Genomic DNA, 25,364 nt, shown 5'->3' with positions numbered 1-25,364 from the left:
TGTAAAAATCAATTCCTTTTCATATTCTTACCCTTTTCTTCTTCCAGCTGAATTTTGTTATTATTTTTTCCATATCCATGAAATAATTTTTGGGTAGTTTGATTGATTTGGCACTGAATAGGGATTTCCTTTTCATTTCTGCCTCTTAAAGTCTCTGGATTATTATAAATTCAATTAAAAAACTATCACCTTCTATTCCATTGAGCTACTAGAACCTTCCTCTCTGTGGTTTTCTTCCACCTACTCTGTATATATTTCATTTGTATGTATTTATGTTCATATTGCTCCTCTGTTAGAATGTGAGCTGCTTTAGGAGAGTGACCATTTCCCCCCTTTTCTTTGTATCTGGTACATAGTAAGTACTTAATAAATATTTGTCAACTGATTAATTTCAGCCTAACAATGATCTGGTCACATCTATGCATTAGGAGAATCTCTTTGGCAGCCCAGTGAAGGAGGGATTGAAAAGAGGGGAGAAAAGAGGCAGGTGAGATTCAGTGAAGGCTGGATCTTCTTCTGAATTCTGTATAAATGATTTGATTTTGTCAGGGTAACATCTTCTGAATTTTGTCAATGGGTACATAAGCAAATTTCACAAAATTAAGAAGTGAGCAAGCTGATTTTACTTAGCCCACTTCATGTTCTTTTGTGTATCTGATTTAATCACCAATATTGTACCTTATATAGTATATGTAGACTTCATACTGATGTTCAGTAGCTAATATCCATGTCTGGTTTTACTCTTCAAATAAACAAAAGAGCTTGTTATCAATCATTTAGCATTTAAATGCAGAACCACAGAGCTGTGCTGATTTTTAAATTTTTTTGAGAATTAAAAAAAGTTTCTGAGAATACCTTTGGGTAGCTCCTTTCTGTTCATCTCCTTCATTTAGCTAGGAGTTAACATTAAAAAAAAAAGTTAATTTTTTATCAAATTGATCCATGATGTCCTTTGAAATCCAAGAACTATTTTCCTCAAAGATGAGACTGTGTCTCATTTTCAATGAGTATTGTTGGGAGGACTTTTTTTTTTGTCCTCCAAAATGTCTCATGCTCAATCAGTATTCAACCAATGAGGAGCCTTTGTAGCTTCCTCTTCTGGTGTTTTAGAGTACCATGGTCACTGTGGTCATTCTGTTATTAATTTATAGTGGTAGTGATGGGTTTCCCAGAAGTCACTGTGACAATCTGATAGTATCAGTCTGACTGTTCCTCATTTCTTGTATTATTGTCATGACAAATCCTTCAGCCTTCTAATTCTATTAAATAAAGCAAATAATACAAAGAAACTTTATTGCTTCTACCTCTGTTTACCCTGGTCCAGGCTTTAATTTCTACATTGAAAATTATATTCCTTCTCCCCTCCAGCCTCCTCAAAACAAATTCATAGAAAGATTGATCGACCGCCTATTACATTATGAGTATTGGAAAGCAAAGAAGGAAGAGACATAATCCTATCTTCAAGGAACTAGATGCTACAGAAGAAATGTGACTGCTAATAACAAAAACCTGACTCTTATCATTAGGAAGCAAGGGATTTTTTTTTTTTTACACCCATACCCTCTGTCTTGGAACGGTAATGGGGGTTAAGTGACTTACCCAGGGTCACACAGCTAGGAAGTGTCTGAGGCCAGATTTAAACCTAGGATCTCTTACCTCTAGACCTGGCTCTCAATCCAGAGTCACCTAGCTGCCCCGGGAAACCAGGATTCTTGAACCAGTACTGCTGTACTAGCTGTGTGACAATGAAAAAGTCCCATTACTTGTATGAACTTCAATTTATGCATTAGAAAATGAGGAGTTTGGGGCTTGATAGAGTTGAGAGGAATTTATAACTTTAAGTCTAACCACGAAGGAGCACTTGTGAGATAGCTTGAAGCTTTCCATTAGTACTTACAGCTTTAGGTACTAATTGGATTGCTATGATAACTGTGTATGTGCCCTCAAAGCCCTTTGGCTAGGCAGTCAGCATGCATGCACCATGTCCTTATTCCTCCTTCCCTGCAGAGGCTAGTTTTGTGATCCTGGACAAGTCGCTTCACTCTGCCTCAGCTCCTCATCTATAAAAGCTGGCAAAGGAAATGACAAACCACTCCAATATCTGCCAAGAAAACCTCCACTGGGGTCAGGAAGAGTCACAACTTCAGGCAAGAATATCAACTAAGTATATCATTTTACCTCCCTGAACCTCAATTTCCTCATCTGTAAAATGAAGACTGGACTTAATCTCTAAGTTTCTTTGCCTAAATCCATGATTAACTTTTATTATTGAGTTACTTTGTTTTTGTTATAGTTTGGAACTGTTAAATTTGTTAAGGAATTCCTGGTTAGGAAATTACTTCTATCAATTCATGTTATTAAGTCATCTGAAATTTATAGATACAGAAGGGAAAGGAACAAGTATAAGCATTTATATATTGTTTATTATGTAGTGGGCTTTGTAAACGTTATATCATTTGATCCTCACAACAACCCTGTGAGGTAGGTGCTATTATCATTCTCATTTTACAGCTTTTTTTTTTTTATGGAGGCAAAGATTGTTAGTGACTTGCCTAAGATCACATAGTAAGGGTATGAGGTTGGATTTGAGCTCAGTTTCTTTCTGACTCTAGATTTGGTTCTCTTAACTGCATCAATGGGAGTTGCCTGGGGCACTGAATGCTTAAATGGATTGCCCAGGGCCACAGATTACTAGGTGGTAGGTGCCAGGAGTGAACCAAAATCTTCCTGATGTCAAAACAGACCATCTCCCCTATACCATAATCTCTCTTACAATATTTGTTCAGGTGAGTAATTAGAGAAAATGCTACTTCTTGCCATTCTTCACTTGTGCCACCCATATCTCTCTTTTTGGGGGGGATTTTCACTCTATGCTTAGAATTATCTTCCTTCTCATTTCCATTTTTTGGCTTCTCTGGCTTCAAATCTCAGCTAATGCTTGATCTTTTTAAAGATGCCTTTCTCATTTTCTTTAGTCTTGGTGCCTTCATTTTGAGACTATTTCTGATTAATCTTGTATATAGCTTATTTATATATAGTTGTTTGCATTAGAATGTGAGCTTCTGAGGCAGGATCTGTTTCACCTTTCTTTGTAATAAATACTTGTGGTCTTGATTTTACTTGTTCCAGTAACATTTCTGTTAATTTAAAAGATATATTTGTACCCGACTAGTATGGTAGTTACTGTATCTCTGTGGTCCTTAAAGTGTTGTACCAGTTGGGTACCAGTGTTGTTATATCACGGGTTTACCAAATAAATGCTTCCCCTCCTCTTTATTTATTTATTTATTTATTTATTTATTTATTTATTTATTTATTTATTTATTTATTTATTTATTTATTTCCTCTTTTCTTCCCCTCATACCTCACATAGTTTTTTGCTTTGTGATGCCCTGATCATCTTATCATATAATCATATTTATTGTGACAATCTGTGTTGATGTCATCCCCTTGCTTGAATAGGATCCTATCTAAAATATATAAACTCCCTATGCACCAGCACTTTGGATAGAGTGCTCTTTACTTAGCAGGTTCTTAATTTTGATTGAATGAATGATTACATGTCTAAAATGAAGGGAGCTATTAAGATTAATTTCCCTCACACCCAGGAACTGCCAATAGCCACAGAGACCTAATATTATCTTCTTTTGACTCTCACTTCCATTTGGAGCCCTAGAATTTGATTCAACAACTGACCTGTCCTCATTCTTAGAATTTATGCTCATGACATACATAACACTAGAGCTAACTCTTAATAGGTAAGTGATGGTGAACCTTTTAGAGACCAATGCCCAAATTGCAACCCTCACATGCATGCCACCCCCTCACCCCAGAGTAGAGGGAACAAAGTGCTCCCTCCCATTGGGCTACTGGGCAGAGGGATAGTTGATATGAAAAATGTCCTTAGGCACAGTGGAGAGGGGGAGGAGAGCAGCCCCCTCTAGCAAATGTTTCTATAGGTTCACCAACATGGCTATAGGTGTTTGGTTGGTCAGGTGGAGTCAAAATTGAAAGGATTTAAGAAGTAGATAAGGAGGAAAGAGGAAGAAGGAGGAAAAAGAAGAAAAAAAAACAAATGAGAAAAGAAAAATAAAAAGATCAGTTTTTAAGAGTTCTTGGTTATCATTGATCCCCTAAGTTCATGGACAGTTAGTTAGTCAATGAACAAAATTGACTTAGGAAAAATATATCTTAACTTTCTCCAACTAAAATGAGATAATAAAATTATGCTGCCTCATGTGAATGTTTAAGGAGATTTAAAAGTGTATTTTCACTTTTGAGGCTTTTGATTATAGAATAGATTCTGGTTTTTTTCCCCCAAAGTAATATTCCAAGCTTAATGCTTACAGAAAAAATAACTTCCATTTGCATAGTATCTTAAGGTGTATGAAGTACTTTACTCTAAAGTAATCCTATATGGTAGGCAGTTTAAGTATATTATTGTCCTGATTTTACAGATGAGGAAACTGAGGCTCAGAGGTGACTTTTCTTGCCCAGTATCACAGTGCTAGTAAGTGAAATGGAACATGTTCATCTAAAATGTTTTAACTTGCAGTGTGGCAGCTGCTTGGCTGTTTTCATATGAGTCTAGTGACAGTAATAATTCCAAAGATTCAGCTCTCTGGAGCTTCAGGTAGTTTAATGAGGAAAGGTTTTGTCTTCAGGAAGGTATTTACAAAGTGACTACTAGAGGATGCTGTTCTAACTAAAAAATAAAAAGGATAAAAATACCAGACACTCATGAGTATTGCTATGTCATTTAGATACCTCTAGGGACATAGTGAGGTTTTGTTCTGGCCAGAAGACAGAGCAAAAATCAGAGATTTGTTGTTGTTGGCAGATATACATAATAAAAACAGGAATGTGAACGAAGATAGGGAGGAGGCAATGGTTTGAGCTGTTCCGCCTCACTTTTGTTCTTTGCTCAATATTTTTTTTTTCATGAAAATCAAAGAGGGTTTTGGGAGCCAGGTAAAGTTGATAGTTCCTGTGGGGATTTGTGTACAGTCTCCAAAATGGATGTTGGGAGCATAGGACCTACATCAGGGATCCAACAGGAGTTGAAATGAATTTCCTAACTCTACTTCCTATAGTTTTCTGGGACCATAAGATTTAAATTAGTACCAGACATAGTCAAAAGAATATAATGAATCTTAATATGAAGGCATTCCAGCTGTGTTTTGTTGATTGTGGCTAGATGAGGCAGCTCATAGCCTCAAGCCTAAACTAAAAGAGTTGTCAATTTACCTTTGTTAGGGAGAGGCTTTTTAGTCACTGTCCCCTTTCAGAGAACTGATAACCCCCCAAAATGACCCTGAAGAGTAGAAGTCCAGAAGATGGTAGTAAGAGACCTTTGGCAACCACAAGACCAGTTGAGATGCCATTAGAGACAAGATAATGTCCAGTAGAAAGTAAAGTTGTGGCATCTAATTCAGAACCAAGATATCCAGCAATTATGAACTGCCAAAACTGGTAGAGAATGAGTATTACATCTCTCATGTAAATACATGTTTAAATATAAGAGAGATTGTGGCTTTAATCTGTCCTGACTGACATCAGCATAGACTAATAAAGAGTAGCTCTGCAGCAGTAGAGGTGGAATTTTATTTGGCTTCCTCCATCCTTGTATCATGATGTTTCCTGGTATGTTGCCCCTTATTCAAATATATGCTCTGGCCACATGATCCCCTTATTTGGGTACCATACATGGATATTTCCTGATCTTCTATATTCTTTCTATGTGTACCTTTTGGTGATGTAGACACCTATAAGAAATGAACCCTGTGCAGTCATGAAGATGTATTTTTATATCACTACTTATATTCTGATGGTTTTTTTTTTTGCTTTACTGTACTTACCTACAGAGTACTTACAACCTGGGGAGCTTTGTTGGGGGTACTTGTGATCAGATGTTTTAGTACTACAAATCATCTGAATGTTTTTTTCTCTGTGTAATTAACTGGAGTTTGGATTTCCAAAACTCTATTTCCTCTTCTTAGAATCACCCAGGGTCTTTTATTGTATTAAACTTGTAGCATTCTGGACTCCCCCATCCTGCCATTCAACTAACTCCCAATCAAGTTATTTTATACATTGTCATTTAAGCTACCCCTTAGTAGTTTCTGATGTTATGGACCATTTTCAAATAAATGTAATAGAAAAACTGAGGGCCCCAAACTAATGTAGATCTCATTCATTCAGAATCAAAAAACTATAGGCAGACCATACCAGCTTCCATATGTCCTGTAGTACTTACTCTCCACACCCTTTTCCCAGACAGACCTTTCTGCACTCATGTTTACTCCATCTAATCTCATATTCATATTCCTGATACATCCTCATAACATGCTGACATACTGTACCTATTCATTCCTCCCTCTCATTCATATTCCTTTTCTCTGAACCGACTTACATAACTACCATGCTCTTTTGAACACCTGTACCAAGGATATGCTGTGGGGTGATTCTTCATAGTTTAGGGAATAAATAGCACCTGTCACCTTTACTCCCCTATCCCTCTTCCACTGAGCTGTTTGTCTTTCAATGGTAGCATCCTCAATCTAACAGAATGCCAACAGATGGAGATGGTGTGATGGACCTTCTAAAGGCAAGAAAAGTCATAAGCAAAGGCACAGAAGTAGGAAATCTTGGAGTCACAATCAAGTAAAAATTTGAAAGAAGCTTAAAATTAGTTATATTTGGAGAATTTATACAAATCCTCTTTTCTAGGCACCTTAAGCCAGACATAAAAAAATTAAACACCTTTGAAAACCTAGTATGATTCAATCAAATACAAATCAAGAAAATTGTAATGATTTCTATTTTCTCACTTATCATATAACTATTATATGAGCAAACCAACAAACAAACTTATCCTCCAGTCTTTTTTAAAATATCGGATCTTTTGCTACCTAAAGAATAAATAGCTCTTCAAAGTGCTTGAAGCTAACCTGCCCTTTATCTGAGATAGCAATCCAGGAGCCAAACAATTTGTTTTCTCATTTTCCATAGTCTTAACTTCAGAATTTTCAATTATACACCAAAAACTCATTGGACCATTTGGGGAAGCCAAAGAACTCAGAGCTATCCTTCCTCATAGACATCCATAGACACACCTATAGGAGGAACCTTAAAAACTCATCTATTCCGATCTCTTTATTTTATTTATATCTCTTAATTTCAAATGAGGAAAATGAGTCTCAAGGATAAAATGAGGCCAAGGAGACATCATCAGTGACAATTGAAAATAGAATCATGTCTCCTGGCTCTCAAGTCCAATGATCTTTCATCATAATGTACATTCCCCTGATTCTCTGCCAGAACCAATAGACATTTTAAAGCATTATATCTTTGGGGCATATTAAGTGACATCTCCAGGGCCAAGAAGAATTTATACACCAAAGACCTTGAACAGTAGAGTAAGACTAGCCATGTTTTATTTGTTTGCATTCTTGGCTGATAATGCTAGTTATAATGAACCTCACAGGTACTTTCTTAGTAGTGTGGCTACTGGTTTCTGTGTTCTAATAATGACCAACCCTGCTTTTTTGGCTTCCAGATGAGGCATAAAGATAAGAGCTTATATGTAAGCACACTTGAAATGTGGAAGGAAGATACTGGGCCAATCAGTTAACCCTTCTGAGCCTCAGTTCTGGTCTGTGAGTTGAGGGGGCTGGGTTCCTCACATGACAAGACATCTTTACTTTTTGAGTGCTTTAGGTCATTTATCTTCTTTCTTATATAAACTTTATCTTTTTTTTTTTAACAGAGAGCAGTGTGAAGGAAAACACTGTGAAGTACATGGAAATACTGGAAGATAAATTGCACAGGTGAGAAGTGAGGATAGTACACAGGTAAAATCTTATTAATGAATTCAAATAATCAGACATTTGTTAAGTGCCTACCATGTCCTGAGGCAAGAAGAAATAGTCTCTGAACTCAAGGAACTGATAATCTAATGAGGGGAGTCAACCTGCATACATATATATAAAACAACTTATAGACAGGACAAATGGGAAACAATTAACAGTATAAAAAGCCCTAGAATTAAGAGATCTGAAAAAGCATCTTGACATTTTCCTGGAAAAATAAAGCAAGCCAGAGAGATCAGTTGGTGGAGTGGAGGAGGGAGAACATTATAGGCATGGGGAATTAGCCAAAGATAATGCTCAGAACTGACAGATAAAAATTGAGTGTTTTGTTTGTGGAACAGTCAGGAGGCTGGTGTCACTGGATCAAAGTGTAATTGGTGACTGTCAAAATGAAAGAACACTGGAAAGATAGGAAAGGGCTATGTGAAAGCTCTAGCTTTCCAAGTAGCTTTCCAAGTTGCTTGTATTAGAATTTAGTTAAAATGAATGCCATCATTAAGATGCTAATCCTAATTTTGGAGGGTCTTGGAAATGCAATATAGTTGAGTCTCTCTCTTTAATTTAAATTTATTTATTTGTTTGTTACATTCATTAAAATATCTAGTTAACTCCCCCCCCATAACCCTATACCCTTAAAGAAGGCATTATTTGACAAAAAGATATATGTGTATATATAACTGTGTCTTATTGCTATTTCTCTGGAGGTAGTCATATACAAGTCATTCATCAAATAATATTTCTGTTCTCTTGGTTCTGCTTTTTTACTCTTCATAATTTTTGAGGTCTTTCAATGTTTTTCCAAAATTAACCTGATTTTCATTTCTTAAGACACAATAATATTGCATCACAATGATATATCACAACTTATTTAGCCATTCCTCAAATGATGGGCATCACTTCAGTTTCCAGTTCTTTGCTACCACAAAGAGAACTGCTATAAATATTTTAGAACACACAAGTCTCTTTCTGTAATAAATAATCAAGCTGACATATGGGCTTTGGACACAGTAAGAGGGACAACAGGTATCATCTGCTCATTCTGCACCTTCTCTTTCATTTCCTCTTTTTTGAGGGGGAAAGGAACCAATACATACATTCCTAAATTTTAGTTGAGGAAGAAATGCAGCATGGATTTCCCATTTCAGGTTAAGAAGGAGAATCTTGTTGATGTTGCTAAAATCTGAATTTGTGCCTCAGTCTGTTTTCCTTTTACTGTCATGGCTGAGGAGGTCCTATGGATTTTAAACCGGTTCATGCATGTTTTGGAACAATGAAAAAATGCACATCATAGGTTCTGTTTTGAATCCTAAATCCAAACCAGCATGAAAATTCCTGTTTTTTTTTTTTGCCCTGAGTAGGAATGCAGATTCAAAAAATGTACATGATGTTATAGCATGTCAAGAGATTTTTAGGTCCTGAAGACATGCCTTTAAAAAAAGCAACCAATAAATCCCAACTACTCAGATCTGCTCCTAATTAAGAAAGCAAGTTCTGAAACATAATCAAGTCCTTCTTCCTAGGTAGTTATTTTTTTATGGAGATAGTTTTGCTACTATTTTGGAAATTGTTAAATAACTCATGAGTAGGACTTTCTTAAAATATTGCCTACTATTGTACCATGGCTAAAATGACACCTTTCCCTTAAGAGATTATGAAAAGGGAGATCTGATTCCAGAGGGGCACTCTAAAATCTTGTTGTTGTTGAGTCATTTCATTAGTGTCTGACTCTATGACCTCCTTTAGGAGGTTTTCTAGGCAAAGGTATTGGAGTGACTTGCTATTTCCATCTCCAACTCACTTTACATATGAGGAAACTGAGGCAATCAAGGTTAAGTGACGTGCCCAAAGTGACAGACCTAATAACTGTTTGAGGTCAAAATTGAACTCAGGGCTTCCTGCCTCCAGTTCCAACACTACCCACTGCACAATCTAGTTGGCCCTTCTAAAATCTTAATAAGATAATATTTGTTTCTAATATTGTATAAGCAACTTCTTTAAATCATTGACTGACTGTTTGCTTCTATATGAGGTACTTTGGGTAGCAGGAAGAAGGGAGGTACTGGGATTGATGTGGCAATAAAGTAGCAAAAAAAGGCATTCCACTTCTAGGAGCTATCGTAATGTCAAGTGAATGTTGACTCATCTCATTCCCTATAGTTTGGGGATACAGAGTCAAGGTAACTTAGGCTTTTTCCTGAAATCCTCTGTACCTTTCTTCAGTTTTATCAAAATTACCACATAATGTAATGTCCACTTTTCATACTAGATTTAGCCTTTCTTCCTTATTTCTAAAATTATTCACACAAAATACATTTGACATTGAAATGCACACATATGTACATGTTTATGAAAGGAGATATATGAAAACAAAATTAGGCTATTTAAGTGGAGAGCTTTTCTCTTGACATCTTCTCAGTTGGTTTACCAGCTTTTAGAAACAATTATCTGGAACTAACTTCTTTCCTATTGAATTAGCTTGATTAGTCTGCCCTAGTCAACAAATCACAGCCTACCCCCTCAAATCTTGGGAAATTTGATTTTAGACATTTAAAATCCTTGGCTGATTGACCAATGTGGGCTGACAACCTAGCTTTCAGATCAATACTTTCTAGCACTTCTAGGTACAAAACACTAGGCTGATTCCCTAAGTGTTTGAAATACTATTCAATGTGTTAAAAGTAATTTACTTAGCCACATTATGCTAATATCATTCCTACTTTTTCTCTGTTCCTTACACTGACATACCTAACTGATGGCCAGAAGAGAAGAATCACAAAATGGGTACTGATACAGAGGTTTCTGGATGTTCTCAAATGATACCTAACCTTAGTGCCATGGCCACCCTGCCTCCTACCCAGGAGAAGGGAGAAGAAACTTGATATTCTTTGGCCCTTCTTGAATGGAATAGAGAAGCAAATAACTAATTTCTCATTTTTTTTTGTGGAGAAGATCAAGAGCTGTGGGCTAGGTAATAGATGTGATGATTGAGAAGCAGTTGAATGGCCAGAAGAAAACATTAGTCATTTATGATTCAATTTCAACTTTAATAAACTTCATTGTTACCTTTTGTTTTTAGAGCTTCATCATATTACACTAATCTCTCTCTCCAATGAACTCTCCCTTGTAATACACATAAATATAACAGCCATATTTGATAGCATATTTAATAGCATATGCTGCATTCCACATTCATAGCTATTCACCTTCTGTTGAGAAAATGTATATATATATTGCACAGTTAAAAGAACCATATATATATATATATATATATATATATATATATATATATATATATATATATATATAGTTCATGTTGTCAGCTTTTGGATGGAGATCTCTAGTTGACTGTCCATGTAATTTTTCCTCACTAATTTTTTTCCACCATTGAAACCAATTTTAACAATTTTCACCAATCAATCAAGAGCAGAAATAACATATTTATCAAATTTGGGAAGGTTAACCACAGGTTATATCAGATCTTAGGGGTGGTAGCTAAGTAGAGTCAGAAAGACCTGAGTTCAGATTCAGGCTCAAATATTTGCTCTAGCTATTACCACTACAAGCTAATCATTTAACCTCTGTTTGCCTCAATCTTTTATCGAATTAGATAATAATTGAATCTACCACCCAGGGTTATGTTGAGGGTCGGATGAGATCATAATTGTAAGTTGCTTAGCCCAGTGCCTGGCAAACAGTAAGTGATGTGTTAGCTAATATTATAGCTATTATTATTGTGACAGAGCTGAATTTAAAAAGATGATTTTTAATGAAGGAATCCTTAAAGTCTTACATTTCAGTTTTTTAAAAAAAATTCACAAATAAAAAATGGGAGAGCAGTTGCTAGGTAGAAAGTTACAGGGAAAATTTAAATAAATTTAATGAACTATTTGTTTTGTATGAGCGTTAAACATGGTAGCCAAAAAGCTCAAGCATTCTTAAGTTACATTAAGAATTTTAGTCTCCATGCTGATGAAGAATAGTTTGAGGGCACCCTACTTTGATCAAGCCATCCCTGAAATATATTGTTGAATTTTAAGTATCTCATCTTAGGAAAATAATTGATAAAGTGGAAAGTTTGCACAGTTAAAAGAACCAGAATAGAAATAAACTGAAGGAATTTGGGACATTTAGCTTGGGGTAAAGAAGATTTAGGTGAGTGGTAGTAGCCTTGTTCAACTGTAAAGTTTAAGGATTATCATGTGGAAAAGAATTAGAGTTATTTCTAGAGTACAGAACTAAAAGCATAAGGGAACAAGCAGAAAAGAAGAGCAGGAAAAAAAAATTCCAAGGATCTGAGCTAGTCAAAAATTGTATGGATTTTGCATATTTCCTGCTAAAAGGCAGATCAACCAGGGGAAAAAAAGGTACATCTTTTTCATGATTAAATAGAATAAAGCTCAGTCTTATCCCTTTTGGGGGTTATCAGATTTTTGAAATCATAAGCTCAAAATACATGTGAGCTAAATGAGCTGCTGCCCCAACCTCAATATTTGACTTCAATTATTTCCTGATTTGAAAACAAACAAATCAACTCATATAAGGTAGCAATAAAGCTTTTGCCAGCACTTTGAAGTGCTTAAAGCTATGAAAAGCTAGCTGTCCAGGATGGTAGGACAAGATAGAGGCATGCTTGTCTTTTTTTTTTTTTTAAACCTTACCTTCCATCTTAGAATTGATACTAACCATCAATTCCAAGGCAGAAGAGTGGTGAAGACTAGGCAAATGGATGTAAGTGACTTGTTTAAGGTTGCATAACTAGGAAGCATCTGAGGTCATATTTGAACCTAGGACCTCCTGTCTCTATGACTGGCTCTTAATCCACTAAACCACCTAGCTGTGTCCCTCCTTGCATCATTACTTTATAGGACTGGAATTTGATGGCTAGATAGCTTGATTGATCAATAAATAGATCAAAAGAGAGAGCATTTATTAAGCATATCCTATGTTCATGACACTGTTCTAAGCCTTGAAACACAAATATGAGAAAAAAGAAAGATATTACCTACCCTAGAGGTAATTAAATGTTGATGAGGGAAGACCATATATAAATGGAAACTAAAAAACAGAGGATTTGGAGTTGGGGGAAGATTCAAGTCCAGAGAGTAGGCAGCTGAGCCAAGTATAGCTACTTCCTCAGATGGAGATTCCCCATCCCCTCATACAAAAATCCCATTTCTCATCAAGTGGAATTTGCCTAATGTTAAATGAAGGGCATCATTCACATTTATTTCATGTATATGAATAATACAAACAGCCAAACTGTATATTTCAGAACCAGAGATGGGTCCCCAGAATTTATTCACTAGGGGATGTGTCAGGAGTCATAGGAAGATTACCTAAATGTTCCTCTCCTTTTCTCTAATTGAATATCTGGGTTTTTACCTAAAGAAGACTTCTCATTTGTGTTTGCTATCATTTCCATATGATCTAGGCTGCCTGGTTTTTATCAAGCCTGCAGCAAAAAAACCCAAAAAAATCAGGAGAAGAGAACAGCTGGAAGGCCTACTTCTGTGCAGTCTTCCAGAGTCAGTGACTGCACCTTGCCCTGTGAAACATAGAGAGTCGCCTGCCAGGGAGGCAGAAGTTGAGCCTGCATGAAGTGACTGAGTGCCCTGCAGTCTGTTTTCTTTGCTCTCCAAGCTTAATGGTGTGCATCTGAGCCAGGAAAGTTAAAGCATTCTGCTCTGACAGTGGAGACCCTGGCCCTCCCTTTGCTTTTAGATTTGGAGTTGCCAAATTTTTAAATTTAAGCCTCTTGGCCCTTTTCTCATCAAATCTGGTTTTATTACCCATTAAGGCTTACGTTTCAAAGGGTTGTTTCTTAGTTTTAAGAGATGAGTTGCATTTTCATATGAGTTTTATTTCTAATGTCCCAAAAATATTTTGGAGAACATGAATTACTATCAAATAAAAGATCACATAAAGGAAAATTCTTTGTGTTTTACCTTAATAAGGAAAAACTGAGGACAAAGAGAATTAGTTAAGAGTTAATTAATTAAAAGTTTATTATAAGTACATCTAGGTAGCAACATATTGATGGGCTGATCACTAGAAATCAACAAATGGCTTCCAAGATGTCCAGCATATATATAAAGACAATTTGGATAGGTTCACATGGGTTAAAGAAGTTGTCCCTAATTGCCCCACAAGATAATTTCCAGGTAAAACAAGTAGGGAGTGACTTGACTATATGACAGACTGAATGACATCTCCTCCCAACACTGATTGACATATCAAGTCTGGGAACACAAAGGTCACCAAGTCAAAATAATTTTCAATAACACATCTTCAGGAATAGGGGAGCCAAGTCTCCTTCTCTAGGTAGATGAGTTTACATAGATATATATAGATATATATCTGTGTGTGTGTGTATACACACACAGACATGTATATATGTCCAATGCAAGTTTTTCCTCTCTCTTTCCATTTCCCAACAGTATTTACATTGTTCTCTGAGATCATACTACCTAAGAAACCCACACCTGGATTTAATCCATATTATCATGAAACTAGTCTAACTGTAGAAAATACCTTTCTCACTTATATCTTTTAGATTCTCAAAGTTAATTTTAAAATTCATCTCCTGCATGAGAGTTTTCCTGACCCTGGCAACTTTCTTTGTATTTTCATTCAGGACATATAATTGCTTAGTATTTACATGTTTTCCTACCAATAGAATACAAGTTTCTTGAAGGTAGGAACTACTTCATTTTTTGTATATTTGCCCTAATTCACACTGAACCAGAAAATGCTATATAAAACAGTGAAATAGTCCCTGCCTTCAAAAAACTTCCATCTTATTTGTAGTAGTTCAGAAAATTATTTCTTCTCTGTGAATACTAAGTATACTTCTGAGGTCTCATGGCTTATAATATGTTGCTACTGAGCCTGTATCATGTGGGCCTTCCAATATCAGACTAGTAGTTGATACTTATCAACTTCTAGAAAAGGATATTTCCTGAGAAGGCAGAACAAAAGCAATAATCATATAGCATTTTCCCCAATTTGGAGACAAGCTTGCTCTTTGCCACATGTACACAAGGTCCACAGGAAAAGTAAGCTCAAATTTCCCATACAGTAGGAGTGAGACATACACCTTGAGAACATGACTTCCTACCTCTAGAAATTCTTTTCTCCCTGTAGAATATTATGACAAGGATTCATTAGGTATAGCTCTATGCAAGTGCCTTTATGACTTTTTCCGTAGTCAGCATTCCTCTTAGTCATATTCTCTAAAGCTTCTTCATCCTTGGGGGGACCATTGTCCACCTCCATTTGCAGGTACTTCCTCTGTGCTGGGCTCTACTAATCAATTTGCTGGTGAGATTTCTCTTGATGATTCTAATGGAACCCCTGAACTCTGGAGACTCACAGAAAAGAGGTTAAGGGGGTGAAAAAGCAAAAAAAAAAAACTCTCCCTTCCCCCCCCCACCACCTCAGAACCTCCCATATACACACACCTAGCAGCTCAAAGCAGTCTTCCTCATTTAATAAAACTCCAGGGAAGAGAGTGAAAGATCATTTGCTCAAACCTTTTCTATGTATGCTCAGTTCAGTCCTGGCTCAGCCTCTCCTGAGTCATCACTCCTTCTGTCTCCAAATCAAATTAGAAAGATTTTTGGCCCCAGGACTTTCAGTCACTCATGACTCCCCAAAGTTTCATGTGTTGGATTGGAACCAAACAAGGAATACCTAGCACATTCTCCAAATAACCTACCATGAAGGGCAAATCTGAGCATCCTCTCAGGACCTGGCCCTCATTGGCCAGTATACTTCTCTATTATATGTGCATCTCTGTTGCCAGCAAAGTACCTGGCACATAGAAAATCAGGAAATAGGACTGCTTATCAATTGATTGATTTATGAAACTTATGTTCTAATTATGTCTGTTTTATTTCTCTGAACCTTACCAGCCCTTCTGAATCTGTACTTTTCCTCATGCTAATCCAGGGAATAGTCCACTTTCATCTGGGCTATGAATTTGACCCAAATGTAGTAACAGCTCATATTTATATATAATGGTGAGCAGAATACATTTCTCACACTAATCTAACAAGGCAGCTTTTAAATGACAATACACAAATAATTTAATCTTTTCTGACTTATTTTCTGGTTTATGAATGGAGATTTAATATATGTACTATCAAATTTATGGGCTTTGTTGTAAGGAAAATAGTTTTAAACCTTAAAGTACTATGTGTATTGTTATTAGCATCCCACTTTAAGGTATCAGAATGAAAGTTCAGAGTGATTAAATGGTAGCTAGTATTAACAATGATTCACATTTATATATCTTTAAGATTTTCAGAGTGCTTTATATTTTTTTATTATTTGATATTTGTAACAACCCTTTGAGTATAGTAGAGCAGCTCAGGAAAACAAAGTTTAAGTGACTTGCCAAGAACCACAGAGCTAGTAAGTGTCCAAAACTAAATTTGAACCCAGGTCTTCCTGACTCCAAGTCATCCAGGACCTTATTCAAACCTAAATGATCTGAATGCAAGTATGGAATTCTTTCTGTTACATGCTGTCTTCCTACTTGTCTCCACTAATCAAAATTGTTCCCATCCTTCACACTTCAGTTCAAATTTCTATGTCTTTGAATCCTGACTTCATGTGGGTGTCAAATCCCACCTTTGTCACATACCAATTGTGTGACCATCAGCAAGTCATTTAATCTCCCAGGGCCTCTGTTGTCCTGCCCACAGTGGTTTTTCCTCTTCTGAATTTTTATGAAGAAAGAAATCAATTTGAAACAATTTTGGCCTCTACATACAAAAATAAAAACAAGATTTCCCCTTAATGTAGATTGACTGTGTTTTTCCTATTAACCTTTAGGTCAACCATTTTTTGGTTTACATTCACTCCATTTTACTTATAACCCTCTGAAACTTTATTCTGGGATTATAGGACCTTAGTCTAGGGCTAGAAGGGACCTTCAAGACTATTCAGTCTAATTTCGACTAGGGATGGATATGCATGTACATGGCACTCATAATATCAATAAATGAGAATATATATAGAGAAGAGAAGAGTGATCACCTTACCGAACATGTATAGTTAGGGAGTATGTTATAGATGATGAACGAGCAAAAGATACTGAAGAGTGGTCAAATAGGTAAGAGGAAAACTAAAAGAAACAGAGAGCAGTGATGAGGAGGGGGGAAATGCAGAAAGGAGAAAGTATCCAGAAAGGGGAAAGGGAAGGGAAAGGGAACAAGTCTATTTTGTGCCACTCTACCAAGTGCTTTACAATATTTCATTTGATCCTCAAAACAACCCTATGAATTAAGCCCTATTGTTATCCCCATTTTATAGTTGAGAAATCTAAGGCATACAAGTTAAGTGACCTGCTAATAAATGTTTGAGGTCAAATTTGAACTCAAATCTTAATTAAGGCTGTTCCAAAACTATTCACTGAGCCTATTCACTACTTGTATGTGTTGCTGTATCAAAAAAGATATCCTCATCACTAGTACTAAAGACAAATGAAGGAAGAATGGGCTCTAAAAGTAGAAAACTTTGATTAAAAAAATTAAAAATTGGATGGTAGAATAGAAAAAAAGTTGAAACTGATCTTATACTTCCTTGTCTGGGAGGCCACTGATAAGATAATACTGTCCACTGAAATTAATTAATCAATATTTATTGGCTTCCAAAGCTAGAAATGAATGATGGCTAGGGAAGAAAATAAGCAAATCTATCTTTGATTTTTTTTTTATCATTTCTTACAGACAGCATGTTGAAAACTCAGTTGTATTGAGGGGGAAAGTTTAGGTAGAATTGTGTTTTTTTTTTCCTTTTCCCCCAGTTTCATTCTATTTATGTCTCTAAACATTTAGAAATGGCAGGGTATGTCATAGTTAATCCATTTTGGTTTTTGCATCATATTTTAAAATTCAACATTCATTCAGGAATCTTTTGTTAGCAGCCTTCTATGTGCCAGATACTATGATTTATAGGGATACAGAGACAGAAACACAATAGATCTTGCCCGCAAGGAACTTATATTCTTGGGAGTGAGAGGCATTCAATAGCCACACAGAAAAGTAGATACAAAATATTTGCATAGTAGATACAAAGTAATCTTGGGGAGCATTAATAAGAAATATGGGAGAAAACAAGATTGGCTTCCTACAACCAATTCAAATATCAATTAGTTGAAAAATGGTCCAAATCAGATTTCAAGGAGGCAAGAGGACCAAAAATCCAAGAAATTTTTCTTGTATTATTTGTTTTTCATTCTTGCAGTCATTCTGAAGAGTTGAGAAAATCTAAAGAAAAAATTAATTGTGGTGTCAGTGGGAACCCCAGTAGGTAGAGAACCAACTTGTCATTAATTAAATGACAAGGCTTTTTAATGATTCAAGGCAGAGTTGTCAAGATTGCATGATAGTTTAATTTGCCAACAGGCAATGAACTTGTTAATTTTAGTCTCATGATTAATAAAAGTAAAACTACTCTTGGAACATCTCATGGACCCATTTCTCACATGGGGCCATTAAAAAAAGGATCTTCTTAATACATCTATCTTACTTTATGGATGATAGTTCTCCAGCAGCCTGGTAAATGTAGGTTAGACAAAATATTGCTTATAAAATTTCCAATGACTCATTTAGTCCCTTTTTGCCCCTGCCTCCCTATCCTGAGCTTGTATTCCCCTGCCTGGAGTTACACAACAACTGTGAGGACATTAGCTACAAAGTAGGGAGCTATAGATACTTTAGATGCTGGGATGCTTCCCATTATATCTCATGGCCCACACAGCTTTGGGTCCTAAATCCCTTATCACAATTGCCTCAGGCGGAAAAATATTTTTTTCTACCTCTGTAGCAGCCGATGTAAAGATGACATTTCTTGTGCTGAGGGAATTTAATGTGATTGTACTGTACTCTAAGCCTCAGAAGATAATTCTGTCACTTCCATTCATCACAAAAACGGGGCCTTTGAGTTGTGCCTTTTTCCCCTTTCTCCTTAAATCTCCTTGATAGAAATCATAAAATTATTTAGGGGACTAGGGAGGAGAAGGAAATAACAAAGATGATGACTTGTGACAATTACGCAGAGCCATTTGATTGAGTTATTTCCTTTATTATTCTGGAAATGAGAAAATAAATGAACACCCCCTGGTTCTCACAAGCTGTGGCTTTGGGATGGATATATTCTCCCTGTGCTGACTGGTAATGAAGCAGGGCCATCTCACTTTGCAAATGAACACCAACCAGTCTGTCTTAATTGACTCTCAGCTTCCACATTTCCCTTGATTTATTGCTACTTAGCAATGTTTGTTTTTGCTCTGAGGATGGCATTTGTCAATTTTTGTAGCTACTGAAAAGAGAATGTTCAGGAGTGAACAGTCTGGCTTTGACACAAGGTATACTGATTTGGGCAGTTGCCTGCTTACTAGACCATGAAGGGGAGAGACCTTTCTTTAAGATTTCTTGCTTGCCCTATTTTCCAAAGGAAAGCAAGAACATGACTCTGGACATCTAACCTGAAGCATGTATCACCTGATCTCACACATCCTCAAGTGGCATCCTTCAGAGAAGTTTATTCAAGTGAAATCAACTTCCTGGGAAATTTGGCTTCCCTCTCCTTCCCCCCTTCTCTGCTCTCCTCCCCATCCAAGGCAGTCAGTGCTCATTTGCTTATGTAATAGGGATGATAATGATGTCTGGCTTCTGGTGTCTTAGATTACATTCTAATGGAGAATTCTCCTCAGATAAGATTCCCAGGGACTACAGCCATGGTTGCTAAAAATGAGAATTTGGCTCCCAAATAATAGTGGCTTCCTGAAATAAAAATGGAAACTAAAGGCCTCCTAATGATGTCTATAGGATCATAGGTCTAGTGCTGGAAGGAACCTCAAAGGCTTTCTAGTCTAACTCTCACATTTAAAAGATGAGGAAACTGAGAGCATGGAAAATTAAGCAACTTAGCCCAAAACACAGATCCAGAGTCAGAATTTGAACCTGGATCTTCTGACTTCATTGTCAGTTCTCTTTCCATTATCTCAAAAGACAGCATGCTGAGGGAATTATTTTCAATACTTTATCATTTGATTTTTTTTTCACTTTAAACATTTTTTATTTGGTCATTTCCAAACATTATTCATTGGAAACAAAGATCATTTTCTTCCCCCCACCCCTTCCCACCACCTCTCCCATAGCCGACGCACGATTCCACTGGGTATCACATGTGTTCTTGGTTCGAACCCATTTCCATGTTGTTGGTATTTGCATTAGAGTGTTCATTTAGAGTCTCTCCTCAGTTGTATCCCCTTCCCCCTGTAGTCAAGCAGTTGCTTTTCCTCGGTGGGTGTTTTTACTCCCACAGTTTGTCCTCTGCTTATGGATAGTGTTTTTTAGATCCCTGCAGATTGTTCAGGGACATTGCATTGACACTAATAGAGAAGTCCATTACCTTCGATTGTACCACAGTGCATCAGTCTCTGTGTATAATGTTTTCCTGGTTCTGCTCCTTTCACTCTGCATCACTTCCTGGAGGTTGTTCCAGTCTCCATGGAATTCCTCCACTTTATTATTCCTTTTAGCACAATAGTATTCCATCACCAACATATACCTATCATTTGATTTTTAATATTAACCTACAATATTATATTTCCTTGGTCTTGCATTTCTTGCCCTGGAGCATCTTCTAAATTAAGAAGGGTCCTTCCTAAATGGAGAATTTGGGTTCTTTCTTCTCTGTAGACAGAACTGATCTGAACCAGATACTTCCAGGAACAGTGAGCTTGTGCCCTTAGTCCCCTCCATTGAAATGATAAGCATTTGGTCTGTGGAGGTCAAAATTTAACCTGACCTAACTGTATCTACCTGTCTAGATTACCAAGGGCTATTAGAATCTTGGAACTCTTTAGGACTTGTTTCCCATAGGACTCTGCTGACCACCTGAAGTAATTGGGAAGGGGCTGGAAAATATTAACCTACATCCTCATTAGGTATCTACCAATTAAAGATGTCTTTTATTGTCCAAGGGAAGACTGAATAATGAATTGTCAGAGCTGTATTTAAATGTGCATTATTTTTGTCTTTGATTGCTGAGAGAGAACTCTGACTATTAATTTATTGATTGTTCCTAGCCTACTTAGTAAATTGCTTTTTCATCCCTATAACCCAGTCCCTCAGTATTTTATTCATGGCAGTGCTAGAGTGGGAAAAAAGATTTTGTTCAGTCAGGAAGATTTGTTCTTTGTGATTTGTACTTTTGATATTGATTAATAATAATAATAATAATAATAAATAGCTTGAATATATAGCACTTGAAAGATTTACAAAATACTTCATAAGTTATCTGATTCGATCCTCCCAACAACTCTATTAGAAAGATCCTATTAGTATTCCAGTTTTTGGATGAAAAATGAGGCTGGGAGATAATAAAGATTTACCCAGAGACATACAGCTAGTAAGTAAGTATCTGATTTGGATGATTCGAATGGTCTTCCTGACTCCAAGTGTAGCTCTCAGTCCAGGGTGCTCCTTCTCAATGCTCCATGGAATTGTCAAAAACTCTAAGCAGCAAGTGAGTGGCCCCTTTTCCTAGATTCTAACTTCCATAGCTAGAGTTCCCTATACTGATGAAATCCTAGACCCAGACCCTTCCCCCTAAATAAATAAATCATGTCTCAGTATGTATATGTTAACAAAACTGACTGCTTTAGTGTTTTCAAATGCATTCCTCATTTTCCTGTTGCTCCTATAAACTCAGATGCTGCCTTACCATTGCACTGGGGCTTAGGAATATGAAAGAGAAATAATTTCTCAACATGAAAGACTATCCCCTGAGCCATGTTCCCTGCATGAGGGGCAAATATGTGAAAATCTATAATATGAAAGGAAAATAATCTTTAGGATGCTCGACACATGTTCTTAGTAGGGGATAGTGCTAGTGCATGGGACCAGCCATGGGCAAAGTTGTGAAGCAGCTGGAGCCTCCATTCTGCTATTGCCCTGTCTTACTCAATTAAATAGTTGTTAAACATCTCCTATATGCCAGGCCCTGTGCTAGGTACTCAGAATTCAAAGACAAAAGTGGGGCAGTTCCTGCCCTCAAGAAACTCATATGCGTCCCCCGCCCATGGAGGAAATAAAGATATAAATAAGCAGCTAGACAATCAATAAGCATTTATTAAGTGCCTACTATATGTCAGGCACTCTGCTAAGTACTGGGATAAAAATAAGTACAATAATAGTCCCTGCCCTTATGGAACTTAAAATCCAACTTGCAAACAAATATTATAAAGCAAGTTACATATAGGATAAATAGAAAAAAAAATAACCAAAAGAAATCACTTGAATTAAGAGGTATTGGAAAAGGCTTCTAATAAAAGGTAAACTTTTAGTTGTTTTAGGAGTAGAGGAGGAGGGAGATGATTCCAGCCATGGAGGACAGTCAGATAAAATGCCCAAAGCCTAGAGATATATTTTGCATGTACAAAATATTTATATAAGATAAACACAAAGCCATTTGTTTTTCCCTTTGCCTCAGGCACCCAGAGTTTCATGCTCTATCTTTGCTGCCCTGGGTCTCCAAATGCAGTTTACCCCATGTTTTCCTTAGACTCTCAACATTTCCATCAACATTTACCTGACTTCTGTCCCATTCTCCTCTAGGCTTTATCCTGTGATAACTAATATAAAGAATTAATATGAATTTATTCCTTTTCACAATTTATGCAGCTAACAGTTCATTTGTTGCTTCTTTCAAGAGGCAGCTGGATAAAACAGAGAGAATGGATTTTGGAGTTAGAGAGTTGCAAAAGTTGAATTTGCAATTATTTTTAACCTGGTTAGACCTCAATTTGGGGCAAGGTGATCCAGTGGATAAAGTGTTGAATCTGGAGTTAGGAAGACCTGAGTTCAAGTCTGCCTTTAGACATTTATCATCTATGGGACCCTTGAACAATTCATTTAAACATTGTTTGCCTTAATACACTAGAGAAGAAAATGGCAAATCACTCCAATATCTTTGCCAAGAAAACCCCATGGACAATATGGTCCACAAGGTCATGAAGAGCTGGACCTAACTGATTCAGAATTCAATCCCCTTACCTGTAAAACTGAGTGGGCTGAAGCAGATGATCTATAATGTTCCATACTGAGGTTCAAAAAACCCCAATAAAAGTTCAGAAATGGTCAGTTCACAGTTTCTGTGAAAGAGATCTGAAGATTTTCATGGACTGCATTCTCAAAGTGAGTTAACAACATGAACTGGTAGCCAAAGTACTTTTCTTGAGCTGCACAAAGAGAATAAAGGAGTTAATGAAAGCAGTGGAGCCTCGTAAATGAGTACTGGCTCTGGAGCCAGAAGTCCTGGGTTCAATTATTTCCTGGCTCTCTGAGCTCTGAGGTCTTGTCTAGCTCTGAGGTATGATGCTATTAATTCTGCTATACTCTGCTCTGGCAGGACACATCTAGGTACTAATTTTGGAAAAGATGTAGATAAAGTAGAGAATGTAAAGAAGAATGTAATGGTGCCAGTTAGGGAGCTAAGAATGATTAGCTCAGAAATGGAAAAAAAAAGATGAGAGTGGCGTGGCATGAGGGGGAGACAGGAAGGGAATAAGCATTTATATAGTGGCTGCTAAGTGAAAGCTGGGCAGTTAAGTGGTGAGGTGGTTAGAATGCCAGGTCTGGAATCTGGAAGATTCATCTTCCTGAGTTCAAATCTTGCTACTGGGCAAGTCACTGTAGGACCCTGGGCAAGTCTCTGAACTCTGAGGCCTCTGTTTCATTATCTGTAACATTGCTGCTGAAGAAGGAAATGGCTAACCACTGTAGTATCTGTGCAAAGAATTAAAAATGACTGGAAAAGTGCCAGCCACTATGCTAAGCACTTTATAAATATCATTTCATTTGATCCTCAAAATAGTCCTGTAAAAGATGGGTGCTATTGTTATCACTATTCTATATTTGTGTAAACTGAGAGAAATTAAATGACTTGCCCAGGGCCACATAGCTAGAAAGTCAAATTTGAACTCAAGGTTTCTGACTCCACTCCCTCTTCTCCATCCATTATTCCACCTAACCACCCCAGAATAAGCATTTACTTTACATACCACCTCCAAAGTGCCAGGCACTGTGATGAGTATCCAGAAAATATTATCATCCTCACAAAACACTGTGAGGATTTAAACAGTAATACTTTGGCCACATAACAAAAAAGATAAGACTCATTGGAAAAGATCCTGATTTGGGGAAGTATTGAAGACAAAAGGAGAAGGAGACAGTAGAAGATGAGATGGATAGATAGTATCATGGAAGCAATGAATATCAACTTGGGCAATGTTCAGGAAATAATGAAGGCTAGAAGGGACTGGCTTTCATGGGGTCAAGAAGAATTGGATATGGCTGAAAAAGAACAAATAAAAAATTTCTTCACCCCACATTTAGCACTCTATTTTTATTACCTCTAATAATATTTTCAAGAATTTATAAGACTCTCAATAAGATTAGATTTATTTTGCTCAATCTTAGAGGATCAAACCAGACATAACAAGTAGACATTACAAAAAGACAAAAGTTGATGTTAGGAAAAGTTTCGTAGCAATTAGAATTTTCCAAAACTTGACAGGTTGTTTCAGGTCATATAGTGAATTTGCCTTCTTCAGAATCTTTAGTCAATGGCTCAACAATCAATTGTTGGAAAAGAGATTCTTGGTTAAGGTTGAACTAGATCAGTGGGTTCATAATTTAGCATCCTGAGACCCTTTCAGCTATAGAACTATTTCAGAAATTCCATTAACTTGGATGGGAAAATATATCTTTACATCAATAAACTGGTTTCCTTTGCATTCCTATGTATTTTAAATTTTATACATTTTAAAATATTATTCTGAGAATAGCTCCAAGGTTCCATTGGTTTCACTAGTCTGTCAAATGTGTCCGTGACATAAAAACCATTAAGATTTCCTAGACTAAATGAGGTTTCTTTGATATCATTACAAATAAATAACCTTTAGGTGACAAAATCTTTATATTTAAATGCCTAATAATAGCAACGAGTGGTGCTAGTAACTTTTTTTTTTTATCACGAGAACCCTTCCAAGTACCCTTCAAACTCCACCACATTGGCAAAAGCTTCCTTCCCGTCTCCATAGAGGGCAATTGGTAAAATATTACCAATGAGATAGATAGATAGATAGATAGATCTAGATAGATAAGTAGATGTGTGACATATAGTTAGATTTAGATTACAATTCCAGTTAAAACACATGCACATGTACCCAAAGTATAGATATTGGATTTCTTTTATTTTCTTTTTTCAGTCCTTATCTTCCATCTTAGAATCAATATTATGTATTTGTTCCAAGGCAGAAGAGTGGTAAGAGCTAGGGAATGGAATTTAAGAAACTTGCTCAGGGACACACAGCTAGGAAGTGACTGATATCAAATTTGAATCCAAGACCTCCCATCTCTGCGCCTGGTTATCAATCTACTACTAATCCACCTAGCTGCCCCTGATTTCTTTTAC

At 36.6% G+C, this 25,364-nt stretch overlaps 1 protein-coding gene across 1 annotated transcript in view; it reads left to right on the top strand.

Annotated features, from left to right (window-relative positions):
• Positions 1-25,364, top strand: part of DISC1 (DISC1 scaffold protein) — a 478,298-nt gene that overhangs the window by 395,141 nt on the left and 57,793 nt on the right. Inside the window, exon 11 of the mRNA XM_056814629.1 lies at positions 7,769-7,829. Coding sequence (XP_056670607.1) covers positions 7,769-7,829 — 61 coding nt within the window. The remainder of the gene's footprint in view (positions 1-7,768; positions 7,830-25,364) is intronic.

The sequence above is a fragment of the Monodelphis domestica genome, chromosome 2, assembly GCF_027887165.1.
Source record: "Monodelphis domestica isolate mMonDom1 chromosome 2, mMonDom1.pri, whole genome shotgun sequence".
NCBI classification, from domain to species: Eukaryota; Metazoa; Chordata; class Mammalia; order Didelphimorphia; family Didelphidae; genus Monodelphis; species Monodelphis domestica.
Note: the sequence above shows the minus strand (reverse complement) of the source record. Positions and strands in the feature narration are given on the sequence as shown.